Here is an 18642-nt window from a genome sequence, read left to right as displayed (position 1 = left end):
CAGCCTGTGTCATTTATAGAGAAAGGACAGCATTTGCCCTGACTGCCACTAAAAGCCACTGGATATGCGAATCGGCCACAGACATCTGGAAACTGTTCCTCTAAGGAGTTCCAATGCCTTGCTTTAGGGCGTGCATTCCCAAGTTCAGTGTATGTAAAGGGCTGTAAATGGCCGTGGTCACTGGCTGACCCCTCTCACTGGAGGACCGACCCACACTGTTGCTCTCTGACCTAAGGGCGTCCAGGTCTTCACCTAAAATCTGCTAACTGACCAAGCTTCTCCCTCTCATGCAGGTACCTCCCTGATGGGAACACCAGAGACTGCTGCTCAAATAGTTATTGTTTAAAATGGTCTGAGAAGGACCACCTTCCGCAGCCTGTCTGCTGTCTTAAAGCCTCTGGCTAGTGGTCCTGCATGCAACAGGGAAGGTGCAGGTGTCAAGGCCACAGCTGGACCCTGGCTTGCTGAGGGTCTAGGAAGTTAAGCAGCTCTCTGGAAAGGCTCTTGTAGATGGGGTGAGGTTACAAAGAAGACATGAAGCTCGATGCTCAGAGCTCTCTGTGTGCAAGGTGAAGCTACTCCATCTTTTAAAGAATTAATCCTTAAAAAAACAAATTAAGTGCCTAGATGCAAGAGATGCGTGGTGAAAGGAACTTGTTGAAAGCATCGGAGCACAGCTACAGCACTGTGCAAGCACTTGCGCAGAGGCGGCAAGGTGGCATTTCACCGGGCACAGCATGCTTTCATAGGCTGATGCTCATGGAAAAGCTATCTGACTAGAGATTATAAAAATACTTTCGAAATGAACTTGTTGAATGAAGCAACAAAATAACTAAGTTCCTTCTCCTCTGGATTTTTTTTTCACTTAACTAAAATTATGAACAGCAGAATAAAACGAAAATCTTATTGGGTGGTGCCATTGGCTAAAACAATGGTTACGGAGGAGAGTCCTTAATGTCCGGACACTCCCGAGTTGTCTTACGAGTCTCTTGATTGATTCTTTTAGAGCCGCTCAGGGCCACTATAAGGAAAGCATGTCTCTGGCCACGCTGTCACACACACTACTTGCTGAGCCTTGGATGGTGTTTCTTCTTGCTCACCTTGGTGTGTACACTGACCCCCCATTTGAATCTGGGCACTGAAGGCTCCCCATTCCCGGCTGATGCCTTCTACTGTTTTCAGGGTGCCTGCTTTAAATACACTCACCTTCTCTGCCTTTGTGTGGGGTGGGGGCTCAAAGTCCAAGTGTCCAAACATGTTTGAAGTGAACATAAATCTTAGTGATGGTGACTACTCTTTAAGGGTTTCCTTCAGAGTAAATTTTAAGAACTTCCTGGCATCTCTCTGGCAGCTCAAAGGCCAGGGACCATTGAGGCTAAACACATTCTCACCAATGCTATCTATGGACACTCTGTCCTGGAAAGAGGCTGCACAATGACAGGTGAGGGAGCAGGCGGAGAGAGACTTTAAAACATAAACTGTGCAATAGTCTCCTTAGCCCACGTATCCATAAAGAAACACACACACAGATGGCTAAATTGAATCATCCCCAATGTTTTATTTAATTTAAAGTTTTAAAAGGCAGTGGTCAAGCACATAATCTATGTGTGCATATATCTATGTATGTGCATCTACACACACATACATATATGAAAGAAACCAACCCCTTTTCAACTTTAGCCACTGATCACCTTGGCCTGCTGTCTACATGATTGCACATCTACTTCATATGACCATTTCTAGGAGTAAAAATAAACAGCCTTAATCAGTTTAATAGTAACTATTTGTGTTTCTTTGTTTTTAAATAAATAAAGTTACCATTAAACTGATCACATATGGTAGAAAGGTAGAACACACACACAAATACACACAGAGACCCCAGTTTAAAACATGTGACATACGAATGACCTTTATGTACAAATGGGTGCTGTTGGCTCCCTACCCCCAGCACAGGCCACAAAAGAACTCCCACTACTCGGGGAGCCCCATCCTCTCTGTTGCCTGGAGGATGAGTGTGTACTTGGCACCCTGAGTGATACCTCAGAATGCACACTGTGGACGCAACGGTACAGATCCAGCCCTACGGTACTAGTAGTGTTCAGGAACGAGGGATAAATAGGCACGTGTAGCTGCCTGAACTAAACCGTTACTTCTAACTCCTTCCAGGAAGAAATGTAATCTCAAGTTTTAGCTAAATGACAAACTTTTAGAGTGTAATAGGTTTGTAAGTCTGGGGCTGTGTGTGTGTGTGTATGTGTGCGCGTGTGTGTGTTTCCACATTTGTATAAAACTGAAATGAAGGGTAGGGCTAGGCTTACAGAGCAGCTGCCTGGCTTTCGTTCAGTCAGTGCTGATCTAAGGAGTCACTTGCCTCAGCCCTTATTTATCAGCTCCTTGGGCCCTCATGGGCCCCAGGTTGCTGGAGAGACTCAGAAGGGGCAGTTTACATGGGTGGGTGGAAGGACACGCTGAATCTTCGGCTAGGATTATCGGCAACAAGACTGCCAGATTTGACCGGGGCTGCTTGCCGAGTGAAGTCCCGTACTCTGTCCTGGTGCAATGGGATGTCTGCTTCTGCTTCTAGCCTCGCAACTCTGCCTAACTGCAGCTCTGTATGAATGCCTCAATGTTGCAGAAAACACAGGATTACCTCTTAAATATGCTGGATTCCCAATGAGTAAACCAGTTAATGTGTTTCTAGCCAAAGCGAGGGCATAAACGTTTTAGAGAAAAAGATTCCCCTGGAGCTACAGAGAAAAGATGCTGATAAAAGCCATATTGAGAGTGGAGCAGGTGACGATGCTTTCAGTCTGTGTCCGAGCTGGTCTCTTCGATGACAGAATACTGGCTGAGTGCTTCCTCCAAAGGCGTTATTGTCCCGTCAGGTTTTAGTCCCATTGGTTTAAGCAACTCCTCTCTAGAAAGAGATAAAAGAAAGAGAAAAAAAAAGTATTCACCAACATCACACACACCCCCTCCCCCATCCAAATCCACAGCCTTTTAAAAAGAGAAGTCTTTAAAAACCAAAGTATTTTCTCTTGAGCTCTCTGTGTATTTGTAATAGAAAGATGAAAGGGGCATGGAGAAAGAGGGACATGAAAGGCTTCATTCACACAAGCCAAACCTAAGCCAATTAAAGGAGGAGAAGTCAAGGCCCAAATGCGCTCAGGACAAGGAGCAGGTCTCTCTGGGTTTGAATAATTAACTTTATTCTCCTCTTGTGGATCTGTTTTGTCTTAGAGAGGCTGACGCTCCAGCGGTTCACCTGCTCATCTCAGAACTAAAGGCACGTTTCACTTAGCGGAATCAGTTGGTCAGGCTTGGGTCGCTGCCATCATCTCCGATTCACAAACACTTGTTGGTTCACTTCAAACCAGTCGGGTTTCCCCAAGTTCTCCTTCCCCCCTCTCTCTTTCTCTTTGTTTAAAACACCATTGCTTTTGTTTGTGGCAGTTTAATTATGGGATTGACAGCCATTTTAATCTCTTCAAAGCACCCCAACTGTCTCTCTTCACCTAATCCAATTGTATCCACTCCACAAGTTACAGCCTCATCTAAGATGATTAATTATTGATTAAGCCAATCAAAAAGCACCAGGAAAGACTTATTGAATCTTTTCATAGGCCTTACTTATTACGTGGAGATTGTGACGAATGTACCTATTGAGTTGCTAGCACCAATCCTTCCACTCCCAATAGGCTCGAAGTACACTTGAGGACTGTCAAAGGCTCAGGAGCCGCTTAACACTCATTTCTCATGGAAATGGGCATCACTGCCCGAGAACATGACGCAGCAGCTGTAATGTCGGTGGCTGTGGGGTGAGGGGAACATGGCACTTACTCCCCTCTTTCAACTCTCTTTTTAGGCAACACAAAGAAGGCTTCCCTCCTGGGAAAGGGCAGCCATACCACTGTGTTAGCCCAGCAAAACCTGGGGAGGTGAGTTCAGTTCAGTGATGGGGTTAAAGCAACAGGAGCCTAAGCAAGCAGCTCTGGCTAGCATCAGAGGATAACTTCTGAGGCCAGCGTCTGTTTGGGAAATGTGGATGGCTGCCTGGCTAGCTAAACTGAGGCTCCTGCATGTTATATGTAGGCAACAGGAGCAGAGTCATTCAGCTTTAAGTTAGAGGGCGCCTCAGAGATCATTTAGTCCAACTCCCCTCTTTAAAAGGAGGCAGAGTGACTTACCCAAGGCCACTCAGTGATGGAGCTGGGCCTGGGACAGGTCTCCCAAATCCCAGTCCAGCGTTGTCTGCGGTAAGTCTCATGTCAGCTGACTGCTCTGAGTGCATGGAAGGCAGCTGAGCCCACTGCTCAGCACCTACGTGAAAGGAAATGCCACCTGCTGGGCAGAAGAGGAAGGACAGGGCAGATGCTGCCCTGATGAATGGCTGAAAGATCCTGAAACAACTGCAAATGGAACCCCGTGGCTCCTGAGAGGAAGCAGGGCCACATTCCCTGGGGGAAGGCAGAGAAGGCACCACAGACAAGAGAGCCTGTGCCAGGCAAAGGAGACTGCGCCAGGTCCCATCATCTTGTGTGACTGTGTTAGCTCACCTTTTCTGCTCTGTTCTTGTGAGGCTGGACAAGGGACCAGTGTTTAGGGAAGAAGTGAGGGGCAAGAGGTAAAGGGTAACTTGAAAGTAAGGAGCTTAGCATCTACCCTGTACAATGTCTACTGGTTCACACCCTCTTCAAGTGGTGTGCTAGAGTCACTGGAGCGGTGGCAGGCAGGTAAGGCATTAGGAGGTCACTGTAATGGTGTATGGAAAAGGAGTGAAAGATGGACTATTGCCGAGGCAGGGGAAAGGCAGGTGTGGAAGGGCCTGGAGAAGGTGAGTAGGAGAGCATTCTTATGGCTCCAGGGTGGATATTAAGGACACAGCACTACCTACAGAGCCAGACACAGGAAACTGTACTATTTTCCAGGACACAAAGAATGTCAGCTGCCTTTGTGGCAAGCATATAGAAATGCCAGTGGAGAGCCATCAGCAATTCTCTAGCCCAGGCACAACTTAAGAGTTCGTATTTTCTAGTTCTGCCTGTGATGCGGAACTTTGTGATACTGAATATGATAACTGATGCAAAGCACGGGGACAACTTGCTGGAAACGGCACACTGAAGGATAAGAAGACTCTAGGTCTAAAGGTTACAAGTGGTGGTGCACTTCTGTAAAAACAGGAGCCTGGCTCAAAAGGTCAAAAACCCAAACCCAAACCCAAGCCAACCAAACTGAAACCCAGAACTTAACCCACCCAATGGCCTGGTTTAAAGGTGTTGGTAACTGCAGGCTGTGAGGTATGGGAGGGCTGGATGGTGAGGAGAAGCACCAGAGAGGCAGGGCCTAGCAAAGACACAGCATCCCTGCCAGCACTACCACCAATTTTACCTCTACAGTAACAGGAACAGTCAACACTGGGGCTAACGACCAGTGTGAGCTACTCAGCTACCTTCTTGCAATCCCAGGAAGAGATCTTCCAAATCAGTTTGTTGTCTTTACTACTACCCTTTAGTCCAACTCTATAATTGGGAACAATTACTCACACAGTCAGTTTCATGATCAAATTACAAGAGTTAATTTATAGAACAAAGGTCACCCATCTTTAAATTCTCACATATGAACTATTCCCAAGCATTTTGGTAGACACCCTATGTCACCCTCCATTAAAATGGAAGCTCCTCAGAAGGCATGGGTTATTTCCTTTCCCACACAGCTCTGGGCAATGCTTGTGTCTACTGACATTTCTGTAAGAAGAGCATCAGTGAAACTTGGCCAGAGTCATGCATTCATGCAAATAAATTCAGACAGCAAAGTGATGTTGTGTGGAGAGTAAACAGATTGTAAGTTAGGAAGTCTGAAGTCCAGATTCCTCCACTTACCAGCTGTGTGATCTTGGGCATGTCTCTGAGTCTTACTTTCCCTATCTGTGAAATGGGGGTCATGATAATACTAGCTCTGCCTACTTCCCAGTGATGACGTAAGAAGTCCCAGCCCAGCAGTAACAACTGCAACTGTATAGATCTAAGGGCCCTGTAAGTGTAGAGGACTCAAGTGTTTACTGTGGGGGAGTGAAAGGCACAGAGAGGTCTGGAAGCCAGACCTGGGTTCCAATGCTAGAACTACAGCACATTAACTGGAAACTCTAAATTCTGATTTTATCTTCTATAACACTGGATCAGGAATGCTCATTAAGTGGTCATGAAAGCACAGACTATAGACTACACAGTGTGTGGAGCGCCTGGGAATATTCTTGTTCCTTACCGAGTTTACAGAAAGCTCCCCCTTCCTGATTGACTGGTGGGGGGGGGGGAGGGGAGGTAATGGTCCCTGTCCTCAAGCAGCTTCAGTCAACAGTTTGGAACACACACACACACACACACACACACACACACACACACACACAAAACAATACTGAAAGAATTACAGAACAGCAGATCAACAAGCTTAAGATGATCGACAAGCAGTACCCTTCCTTCCTGAGCCTTACAGCCCACCTGTATATGCCATTTGTTCAAGGAGATGTCTTGTCCTGTGGGGGAGCAGGAATGGATCATATGCTAGCTTGTGACCAACCCTGGGTTGCTTCTCATACTCTCCGACTAATTCTCTGTTCTTCTCTATCCAGGACTCTGGCTGAGTCACTACTGGAGACTCACTGCTGACAGCTTAGTGCACGCTCTGGTTATCTGTCATTTCATTGTCAGCTGTTTGTGTCCATGTCAGTAAGCTATGGACAGAGGGTCAGAACCTATTTATCAACACCACAGCAATGCTCCCTCACCATTGTATGGCAATGCACAAGCAGAAGGGACACAGGAGGAAAAGACATTGCTACAGGCTCCTTGCAGGAGGCAGACTCGGGGACACACTGTAATTAATGGCAGTGAAAAGACACGGTGTTATAGTGGGAGAGACATCCCAGAGGCAGGATTAGTCAGGCAGAGGCACAAAAGCAAGAGTTAGTTATGTGCAGGACTGGCAAGCAGGTTGGCTCAGCTGAGGAAAAGGAAAAAGAAAGCTCAAAAGTGCTGCGAGGCATGGAGGGCTAGATCCCAGGTGGGCGCTAAGGCTGACGAGCTGCACCGAGTCCAGGGGATCACTGTCTCCTATTTCAAGAGCCACCTTCCATATTTAAGAATGTTCATTAAAAATAAGCACTATTAAAAACTTTGATATCTACAAATGACACTGCTCTGACATACTAAGGAAAATATGTTCTGTGCTTTAGTTTTAGTGTCCTCTGTGTTCTAGCACGGTGCCGTAGAGAGCAGAGCCTCAGTTAAGTATGTGAACTGCATTTAGCTGGCCTTCTTACAGAAGTCAGGTATCTGGAGGCTCCTCACGGCTAAGCCATGAACAAGACTGGCTAAACCTGAGAGCAGATTGGTTTTCATCATCAAGATGTATAGATTCAGGAAAGGATTACTGATCTCTAGGAAAGCCTGCTATAATCAAGAAAGGATTATTAATCCACAGGAGATCATGTTACAGAAGAAGGAAATCACTGATCCATAGGAAATCCAGGGAATGCTCCCCAAGGATATACTGCTCTCTGCAAGACTGTGCTCATCTCAAGGGCAGAGAGCCATGTCTTCTCAGGCTGTGATTTCCATCTAGGACAGAGCACACAGTGGGTGCTTGGTAAATGTTTGCCAAAAGGGCAGAGTGCACGGCTGTGGCCTAAATGGAGAATGGCAGAGGACTGTGTGTCAAGAAGCATTCCCTAGGCTATCCAGCTTTGATGATGAGTCACCGTCATCAGATGATGCTGATGGCCCAGCTTAAGTCAACCACCTTTTGGTACAGACTCAGCTTCTTATGCCTGAGACATTAGGAGTTCTAGATTCTAGCTTCACTTTTTCTATTAGTTTGTTACAAGTCCTTGGGCAAGCCATTTGCCTCTGAGCTACAAAATGAGGGAGGGGGTGGACAAGATGATCCCCAATACTCTATACTAATGTTAAGAATAAGTATCAGGCTACTAATAATTTTGAATCACTTAAAAAGCTACTGGGGTTTTTAAGACACTCAAAATCACTATCCTAGTCAAGATATTCTAAACCTAACGGTCAATGCAGCACCTGCCTGTCAATGACATACAGCATGACCACAAACCTTTTCTGCCATCTGCCAGCAGGTGATTAAATGATTACTAAAGCAATGGCAAGTACCACACACAGGATCCAGATGGCATCATGCCCTTTGCTGAGTCTTTTTATGAAGAGTTACCACTGGCCCTAAATTTATGATGATTCTCTCTAAAATTGATGGCTGGGTATCCAATAAACATCTTGTTTGAAATGTGTATCAGGATTAAGATATTCACATAGCAACAACTGCTTCATACTTACCTTCAATGCTATATACAGGCCTTAACACAGTTAAGACTGCCCCCGTTATCACCAAAAAGTACAGTGATGTCTACTGGATAAAGAGCCCATTCTAGGCACTGTGACAGTATCATGGCGGGCTTCTCATCTGATCAGGCATCTGGCCAGGGAAGAGATAAGCCTCCAAGAATGTTCAACTGGAACGAAACATCATTTAGAAATTTGATCTTACTAAACGATAAGGAATCATAGTCTATAAGGGTGTGGCCAGGCAAGAGGACACAGATAAAGCACGTCCAAGAAAAGAAACCCTATTTTGCCCCAGCCTAACCCTTGGGACTGCCAATGGAGACCAAAATAATAATAATAGTAATAATAATAATTAATAATAATAAAAAGAAAAACAAAAGATTCTTAAATCTAGGGGTGGGAGCTTACAGAATTTAAATATACTTAAAATTATCTGTTGTGTATAATATTTTTCCCAGATATATTTTAACATCTTCCTGTCGGTGTGATACTCTGTGATAGCTCCTTGGAACTGTAGAGATGGTCCCACTGTTTTAGGGCTTCAAGTTCCTATGTGACTCCCCCAGCAGGGACTGTCAGTATCAGGGCTCAGACAGTAACATGCCCAACTGCACAATGGGGACTAGGTCAGATGTGTATGTGTAACACCTGACTTGACCTGGAAGCCAGAGAATACTCTTGCCCACAGTACATGTGCTGTGCAGGATAAACAAAGCATTCCATTCAAGTGTACTTGTGAAAGCAGGGCACAATCACGCAGTCGGTAAAAACACATCCTTGTTTCCCACTTGCACATCTCCCAAGAGTCCCTTCGAATTTACCTATACGAGTTTCAGCTTCCCGCTTGCCACTTAGCTTGATAACGACTCAAAAATCATTCCCTTGTTTTCAAGGGCTCTTCTTTCTTGTCTGCTCTGTGTACTACAGGGCAGTATTGACACATGGAATTAATGACAGGGTCTGTAATGAAACAACAATCATGCAAACACCAGTCTGCTCTTTTGATAAAACAGCATGTTAGAGACCTATTCACCTCCCTCTAATTGAGTACTACATAATAGTTCCGATCCTTTTGTGTAACATATTTTGTTCTATGATTAGAAAAGAAGAAAAAGGGGAAACCTATGAAGCACTGCCTCCTTTAATCACCCTGATTAATTCTTGTTTTAATGAGGGTGCTGCTATTTAGTCATGTTCTGCTACATTCTTGTTTTGTTGACTTCTGTTCAATGTATAACAAAACCTGAGACAGGATAATTGGGAGCCATTACTTTGGCACTGGGATTCCTGTTCTTAATGTGAGGTTGGCCTGGAAAAAGAGCCCTGACATGTTAAATTAGCCATTTCATATTTAATTCTTTTTCACCTTTGGAACATGGGATGAGACATTAGTATATAAATGAAGTATTTTAATGAACATAAAATGCCTATGGGGATAGATCCCCTGATAGCCCAGAGGGTGTGGCTCTGCAGTGAGGAGTCACAAGCCTCTAAAGTGCACTGGGTTCTTTCTCACTGCTGGTAATCACTCTTAGTACAGGAGTCACGTAACTATGTTGGATCCTGGGAGTGTGGTGGCCTTTGGTGTGGACACTGCTTTTTCACTCTTCATCGAATGGCTTACTAGTACAACTGGTTAAACTGGTTAATCATTTACCAGGGCATCTACTGAGGAGAAATAATGCAAATGGTGGCTTTTCCACAGCAAATGAAAGGTCCTCCAACTGCATCTAAATAAATAATTCTGAGATCTTCCACTCAGCCCTCACCATTGCGGTCTAGGACAGGGCACCATGGGGAAAGTAAAATGAGCTGTGTAATGAGCAAGATAAAAGGTCATGGGTACTGCTCATACTACCATGCCCTTCCATTTTATAATGGGATTGGGAATGGTCTAAAACTTCTCCCAGAGAAGCCATTTTAAAGTTAAGATTTAGCAGTGTGATGACATGTAAGAATTTGTTAAGTTACCACATTAATTCTTTGAAAAACAATGACAAAACCCAGCTATAATGAAGGATGGTAGAACTTTTACTGTCTCCTCATCGAGCAGTTACTTAACTATGAGCCGATTCTTGGTATGGAAACGGAAACAGAGGAGTGTGGGCTGGATCTCCACACTCTGATCTGCAGTCTGCCAAGGTAAACATGCTCACTGTTGGGCTTTAGTGCTTTGTACTTACTTAAAACTTACATCTCATTTAAAAATAATCAGACTGACAAACTGCTCAGAGTTTTTGGTAACTTTTCAAAATAGTGTGTTCCAGAGGGTGCTCTTAAGGCAGACACTTAAGCTCTGACGGCTCACTCCTTAATAACATGCCCCCACCCTATTTAGCTGAAAGATTGTCTGAATGATCGACAGGGTACACATATGCAAGCATCTTTTTACATTTTGAAGCACTGAGTTAGCTTTTTATTATTCTCATTTCTGTTAGAAGAGAGCATGCAAAGCTTCTAAAATTCTGCTATGGTCTGATTAGATAGCACAGTTAAGGACATGTTAGAGGATGAGGTTAAGGAGCGTGGAGAAAGAACACATTTAGTTCTAGCCTAAGTAATGGCAATCTTTATTACTTCTTGGTAACATCCTTAGAAAACTCTTTTACTCTGCTGTCCAAGTTAACAGGATTACGGAGGGAGGCAGTGTGCACATCGAGCTGAGCAGCGTGGACACCTGCTCTGATACATGCTCCCAATCAGAGGAGAAAGGTGACTGAGGACAGACAGTATTTTTATCCCCTTTTGCTAGTTGTCAAATGCCATTTCAACTTGTGCTTTAACCAAGCACTCAGTGCCTTTCAGTAGCGAATACAAAGGGTACATGACATCCTACTTAGGTGTCTGGCCACTGAGATAGTTCCCTATAACCTAAAGATGCACAGAATCAGGTTTCTCAGAAATAATCCCCTCTTGTTCCCGTATGGGTGCGCCAGTATATAAAGCACCAAGCTGCTCCCTTAGCAGAGTTTTCATGGAACCTTAATGATGGAGAACAGCACTCTATGTCAGAAATATGAGGCAAGCCGCCATGTAAGCTGCATAGTCAATGTCCAACTAAGGAAAGGAAAATTAAGGTAAAATTGACTTCAGTTTAATTCAGTATGTAAATCGGTCTTTTAAATTCATAATCTGCACATAAGATGCGTCCTAGTCTCCATTTCTCTTTAGAGGACGTCCTGATTTGGATTAAGCACACTTCAAGCACTCAGGAGCCATGGACCAGCAGTTCTCACAACGGACAGTGCACACCCAAAGGAGCTGCTGTCTTAAGATTAAGATTTTTGAACCTTAAGATCTTTGGTGCCTACAGCAGGTCTTACAATGCTTAAAAAAGGTGGGTTGTATTTCTGAAATGCACCCAAAAAGTATATTCTAGACTAACTCTTCAAAGGCATGTGCAATTATAGGTTTTGCTATGCTTGTAAGATGAGCAAAAGGATTTATGTACACTGAAAAAAAATCACGTGTCTCTTACTTTCTAGATGTAAATCAATCATAACCGTTTTTGAGTTAAAAAAGTAATCTCTTGATTCAAGAGTACTATCCCATATTTGATGCCAGCACTGAGAAAGCCAGGTCCCACACATCAGCATGGCGGCAGTGGGAGGCACAGTTAGAGGCCAGGGCGTGGATGAGAAAAGTGCTGGCAGAACAGGCATTGTTTACTTACTGATATACAACTTAAAGCACAGATTTGCTGGATAAGCAAATGGACAAGTGTCTCATTAAACAGCTCTAGAATGAGAGTAGTCTGGTGTCAACTAAGGAAATAAAGGGACAGGAGGAGTAGAAACAACTGTAATTAAGAAGTCCTTGCCCTTGGTCAGCATGGCTGATGGTATTGTTCCAGTGTGAGTGTGCTGTCACTGGGTACCTGCAGTCACCACTCTAGTCCCCTGCTTGAGTGCAGGGGTTTATTTTTGCTTTCAAAGTTTGAGAAGGAGAGAGGAGGTGGAGAGGCAGGCATGTTATGTCAAATGATGTTTTCTGTAACTTTATACCTTCTGTAACCTTGACTGCTAAATATCATACTTATTTTAGATTAAAGAAATTCATACCGCTTACTTCAGTTAGTTATCCCTGGCCCACATTTCTTTATGGTATTCCTTTAAAGCCTCTACTTTGATGAAGTTTGGCCAAGAAATGGAAATGACAACTACACTTCAAAGCTGTGAATCCTGCAGGTTATTCTATAGAGAAAATAAAACCAAACCAAACCAAACCAAACCAAACCAACCAAACAAAAAACCCCCGATCTTCCAATCTGGGGTCAGCCATTTTCATTTTCATCCTCACACACTTGGGAAGCATAGGACACAAGGCACTGAACCAGCTCTATAGGATAGGATAGCGGTTACAGGATTCCATGGTTTCCTAGCTTTGAGAACCTCCAGGTGCACTGTCATCTCCACACGAGGAATAGAAACATCTAACAAAGACACGGTCTTTATGTTAAACAAATCAAGACTCACTGAGAATGCTACTTAGTCAATCCACATCCAGTATGATGTCTTCTGACAGCTAACCTCCTCACCACCTTCCCAAGTGTAGCTTACATAAAGATACAGAGGGCACGAGTCCCTTATGGAAGTGGCGTGTCTACATGAAAGCAAGATGGAAATGTGACCTCAAGTTTCACAGTAGTAATTTTATACTTTTGTCACATCTAAACCCTACACAGGCTCAGGAATAGGACTTGGCATGACCAACCTTAGTCATCACTTTGGTAAGTGCTTTGGCACGGGCCACTGTTGCTAACCACCATCCTGGTGCAGGTCCTTCACATCTGCTCTCCTATGGACGAAAAGAGGAAGTGTCTAGTGTCCATGCCTTGGCCACGCCATTCCAATCCATCCTCTACTCACATGCCCTTCCTCGACAGTGCAGGAGACTGCTGAGAGGATGACTAAGAAGTGTTCTGGCAAACATTCTGACAGACAGACATAGTAACGCAGTGGACAGAGCAAAGGCCTCGAGTTCTGGACAATGAAGTTCCTAGCCTCGTTTTAGCATGGAGCTGGAGAGAGCGCATCAGCGACAGCTTTGTAAACCACCAGAGAAAATGGATTTTCAGCAGCTATCAGCTTGGACATGTTCTGGGCATTTCTGTGGTCTTTGAATTTCACATTGGTCAGTGAGGTTTAATACACTGCTTGAGCTCTTAGAAGAAAGACGCAGTATATGAAGTCCAAAAACTTAAAAGGATGAAGTCTCTCTTCCTACAGTAAATGGTCATTTCCATTTCTCTCTAGAGTGACATCTTCAACGTGACGAGCAGTCCACAAGTCACTTCCTTCCCCTGGGAAGACTCTCTGAACCTTCCAGACAGAATGAACTGCTCCTTTTCCTGGGGCACACAGTTCAGCACCGACCCTGATTGTCACCATTGCTACTTTGTATTCTGGAATAAACTGTACAGCCATTTCTCCCACTACAGTATTAGCTTTCCAAAGCTAGAAACTGTCTCACTCACCTTCAAATCTCCCTTGCCCTCCTAGCTCAGTGTCCTGCATGTGGGAGCTGCTTAGTAAATGTTCCTTGTACAGTACTGAACTTAAAGTCTGCTTGGTTGTATGGCATCTTATTTTTTCTTATTTTATCAAAAATAAGAAAAAGTGAAAAGAGAAATGAAGCTTGAGACTAATGACTAATACAGCACAGGGAACATGTAAGACGCATGGTGAATGGCTTTGTTCTTTGCACACTTTCTCTGGAATGCCTACTGCTGACCTTCCCACAGCTGTCACTGTCATTAGTGAGACCAAATGTTAGCAAGCACACACAGGCAGGCAGACAGCGTAAAACCCACCACACAGCATGCAAAACGTCAACACGACTTAGGAATGTCTTCAAGTTCACTTTCACTTCAACTTTTTAACAGCAAAATAGGAACCATCAAAGCCAACATAAGACACACTAGCTCTGTTTATGCATGCGAACATCAGTACCATCTTCAGCTGGGAGCTTCTTAGTCAATGAACTCATCTTCCCTGAGACAGGAGAAGTCAGGTGCAACTTGGGCATTTCAGCATTGGTGTTTAAGTGTTTACTTATTGGTAGCTTCTAAAATATGTATAAAATGTGTAGATTTGTCTGAGATTAAAAAGAGAAGGGCCTCTCAGTCTTATGTGAGTTAACAGGGCACCTCCTGAAACTGGTGATGGCGCAATGAATACGCTAAGTACCTAGATTATGTTGCATCATCTTGGGCAGTTTGTTCCTCATTTTCTGTGTTTTGTGCTTGGGTATTTTCATGCAGGTTAAAATAGGTCACCAATACAGCATCCATGATAGCTGTTAGCAATTCCTATTTGTCATAAAAAGAAATTTATACTATGTGAATGATATAGTGTGCTAAGACACCAGTGTGCTCAGAACCCAGGGCCTGTACTTTAACACTGAACTCTTTCCCCAGCTACCAGATTTTATCTTTAAATATTCACATAGCTTGCTATTCTGCTTAATATAAATCTGTTCAAGTAACAGTCTCTATGACTGCTTATTAATTCCTCCTGGGAAAGAACTTGTTGTATACAATGTTAAGGAGAATGTCTTCTGAACAGGGCAAGCACGGCTGTAAACTCCAATACTGGGAAGGGACAAATACTCAGGAATAGGGCAGCCTGTTCAAGAATACTCTGTAGATAATAAAGCTCCCTGCTTCTAACCAGCTTCTACACATTAGCACTGCCACTGCAGAAAGCCTACGTAAGACTAGAGTGTCAAAACAGCCCTGTCTGCTCCAATACTGTCAACCCACAGTCCTTCCAGTTCTCAGTGTAGCTAAGCTTACGGCTACAAATGTATCTATCCCATGCTTCCCCATCAGACCCACCCCTGCCATGGCTGTTCTATTCCAATTGTTGTTTCTCTTGAAGGATGATTATGTGTTGTGTGGAAAATGAGATGAGCAGAAGAGATTCACATTTACATGATGGCTGTGCTGTCACCAACACAAAGAACCACTCACTCAGGTAACTCACAGGAAACAGCGGCTCAATGCATGACTGGAGAGTAAGGCAGCCCATCTAAGCCTGCAGGGACCATCTTCTAGTAACTCCTCAAAAAGCTAGTGTGGATTAGCAGATCTTGATTTAGTTATCTACAATACGGATTATTTGGAAAGGAAGGAAATGTGAAGCAAGAGGGGAGGGAGAGATGGTTTTGGAATCCCTAATTTAGTAAAAGTGCCTGCTTTAAAGAAAAAAGTCCTTCATTAGAGCTATTTCTTTTTACTTCTTCCTGTTGCATAGATGGCATTTTAGAATTCTTGGTTTCAGCAGCAACTCAAAAAGCAATACTGCAAACTTGCACATTAAAAGGGAAAGGAGAAAAAGCGCACCATGGTTTCAAACAAAATCCAAAACAGACTGAAACAAAAATACAAGCAGCAGCAAAATCACTGAGCCTAACTTGCAGCATCCTTTGGAAGGCAGGGATGTTAGTTGGTTAATGTCACAGCCACCTCTAGCTAGGCCCTGCCTCGGCACTGAGAGTTGGTAGGCTGCAGGAATGCACACCCAGAAGCGAGCGGCACATGGAGAAAAGCCATGGCGTCACCTAGCTGCTACTGCCTCTGTCTCCCTGTTCCGACAGACATGGATTTCCAGAGTTGCTGTTCTATGGTAACTCTCAGTGAGAGAGACAAAGAAATAGAACATTCTTAGAAACCAAGCAAAAAATGGATGGGAATACAATACCTGGAAAGTTTATCAAGCATGTTGACAAGTTTCATGGCTTCATATTCTTTTTGTTCTTCTGTCATTTCATCTATAGGGTTTGGCATTGGTTCCTCTAAATGACCAGTGATAAGATTAATGCTACAAAAAGAAAAAAAAGTTATGCTGTATGTTTTAGAATTATGCTCTTTCTCTATCTTCTGGTCCAAGTTTTAATTTAATTAAGAAAGAGTATAATAGCCAAAAATTGGCAATAATTTCAATAGTAATTTTATTGTATAGATTGCTGTAGGAATGTTCATTATTATTATTATTATTATTTTGCTGTGGAAATGGGCATTTTACAAAATTAAAACTGACTACTTGCCAACTATTTTTTAAGTCATGTTTACTTTTAAAAATATAAAATTTGATTGGTGCCACTGAATAAATCACTTTGGATGCAAATCTTTTTCACTAACTGCAAGGTGACAAACACTTTCAGAAGTGAAATGAGGAAATCCATTCATGATACAGCATAAAACAAACATGTCCAAAAAAGGGGGGGGGGCATGAGACATGCTAACGAGAGGCTGCAATCTGAAACGAGAGCACGTTGGTGTACCATCTCGGGGAATTAGTCCATTAGTGAGACCAGAGGTAAGGAGTGCTCAAAACAGCAATAAAGCAGAAAGATAATGTTAACTATATCTGATCTGACTGAGGAAAAAACTGAAAGCTAGCCCAACTAGAGACAAATATGTCGTCTTAGCTTTCTGGAAACAGATCTAGAACAATGCTCAAGAACTAGGTATTTCTTATAAGCTTTGTATGACATCCTAACAGCAGAGAAATTATACTCTGAAATAAAAGGCCACATTTCTATCTTTTCTTTTATACTGAGGAAGGAAAATGAAACACAGCTTTCAATATCTGCTAAATATCAATACCTTAAAACATTATTCTTGAGGAGAAGACATAACTACCGTTAATTATCTCATACCAGCCAAGTACAGATTGCTTTAATGATCAAAATCACAGTACCCCTGCAGAAAGCACAGCGGTAACAATGCTTTTCTAAGGGCTTTCAGGGCCTGGCCAGGATAAGGAGAGCAGTGAGATGATCAAGTAAAAACTGTGCAGTGCTGGGTGCTTGGGGTAAACTGAAGGAAAACTATCATGTGATAGTAAAGGCACTAGCATCCCTGCTCTCGAGTGGCCAGTGTCCACTCCCACTTGAGACTCCTGTTACAGTGAGGGTTAGCGCATCGGTAACCACCATTCATCACTACCACATTTCCTGTTCTTTTTCTATACTCCTCAAATCACCATACAGATTCTTGTGGAAGGGTCTGCCTTTGCTGTCTTAGCAAATCAGATTTAAAGTCTGTGTAGCTGCTCTTAGACAGGGCCAATGACTAGAACTGTAGTCAAAAAATTTGTTCTGCTGGACTTAATAATGCATACCTGAGATTCCTGCTTGAGGCCGAAAGATTGGAGTATAAATTCATTCAAAGCCAACCCGAGTAACTTGTCAAGGTTTAAAGAGGGCTGGGTTAGAGCCCAGTGGTAAAGTACTTGCTGAAAATCTAGGAGGTTGTGAGGCCATGAGTTAAATCCCTAACACCCCCTCTTCCCTAAAAAGGCAAAGGAACAAACCAAGAAAACCTCTTTTTCCAATCAGTTATCCATGTGCAAGACAGAACATGGTGGAGTCACTCAGGAAAAAGGTGGAACAGGGCAAGCAGAAGATATGGGACCCAGAGGCCCTTCTCTTTGCTCCTACCTACCTGCTTCTAGGTATTCCCTGTGGTGCTTCAGGAACCTTGGGGCAACCTGAAAACTATATAGATTGGTCACTTATTCCTCGTTTTGACTACACACTAATTCTAATTCTTGGGGACCTAGAGCTGGCCTGACCTCAGATTAACATATAAAGTTTCCATGTTATCAGGATGGACAAGGCTCAAGTGCCCTGTTCAGATACTGCTCTTAACTCTCCCTTTTAAAGGTGCCCACAGAAGAGAAAGTCTCTAGCTAGATGCCTTCACAAAATTGCTAAAGGGGTCCCTGAATTTCCCAAACTTAAGAACAAAGAGAACTGAGTGAGGTTTCTGAGAAGAGATGCATGGAGATGCTGTTATTATTTGTTCGGGCACACGGCACTAGCTACTTGCTAAGTTATAAAAACAACTAAACAAAGATAGTTCTTACAGATATACACTACTCTCAAGCAAAGGAAATCAGGTCTTATAGGAAGAGAAGTAAATAAACAATGCTGAGCATGCTCATTTGCCACTTGAGAGAGGCTTCTCACACTGACAGAGGTGTGATTTGAGGAATCACGCCTGTAGACTTTTCAGAAAACAATGACTTTAGCACAGACCATTGTGTCCCTCAGAAACATGTCAGGAGACGCGGGGTAAGGCCTGTGCTGCTTCAGCCCACAGCGCAGTCAGGCAGTCAGGCAGCACAGTCCTAGGTTAGGCACAATGGTTCTTTCCTTGGTATCTTTGTTGCTATCTGTCTTTTGAGACAGGGTTTCTCTGTGAACAGTCCAGGCTGTTCTGACTTGATTGTGTAGACCAGTCTGGCCTTGAACTCAGAGCTCTGCACGTCTC

General features: G+C 43.5%; 1 protein-coding gene across 6 annotated transcripts in view; it reads right to left on the bottom strand.

Annotated features, from left to right (window-relative positions):
• Positions 1–1534: 1534 nt before the first annotated feature.
• Ric8b (RIC8 guanine nucleotide exchange factor B) overlaps positions 1535–18642 on the bottom strand; it is a 98707-nt gene continuing 81599 nt past the window's right edge. The window contains exons 9-13 of one of the 6 annotated variants that reach the window (XR_003837770.2): positions 16064–16183; positions 13074–13157; positions 9182–9320; positions 8352–8527; positions 2802–2917 (exon numbers count right to left, since the gene is read on the bottom strand). Coding sequence is in view for 3 of the 6 variants with exons in the window: in XM_021173650.2 (XP_021029309.1) it covers positions 2806–2917; positions 16064–16183 (232 nt within the window). In the remaining 3 variants the exon portion in view is untranslated. Of the gene's footprint in view, positions 2918–8351; positions 8528–9181; positions 9321–13073; positions 13158–16063; positions 16184–18642 lie in introns of all 6 variants that reach the window. The other 5 variants (XR_003837771.2, XR_003837772.2, XM_029482429.2 and 2 more) reach the window with 5 other exon arrangements.

Source organism: Mus caroli, unplaced genomic scaffold (assembly GCF_978045245.1).
Source record: "Mus caroli unplaced genomic scaffold, Mus_caroli_1 scaffold_9, whole genome shotgun sequence".
NCBI classification, from domain to species: domain Eukaryota; kingdom Metazoa; phylum Chordata; class Mammalia; order Rodentia; family Muridae; genus Mus; species Mus caroli.
The sequence above is the reverse complement of the archived record's forward strand: the minus strand, read 5'-3'. Positions and strand labels throughout refer to the sequence as shown.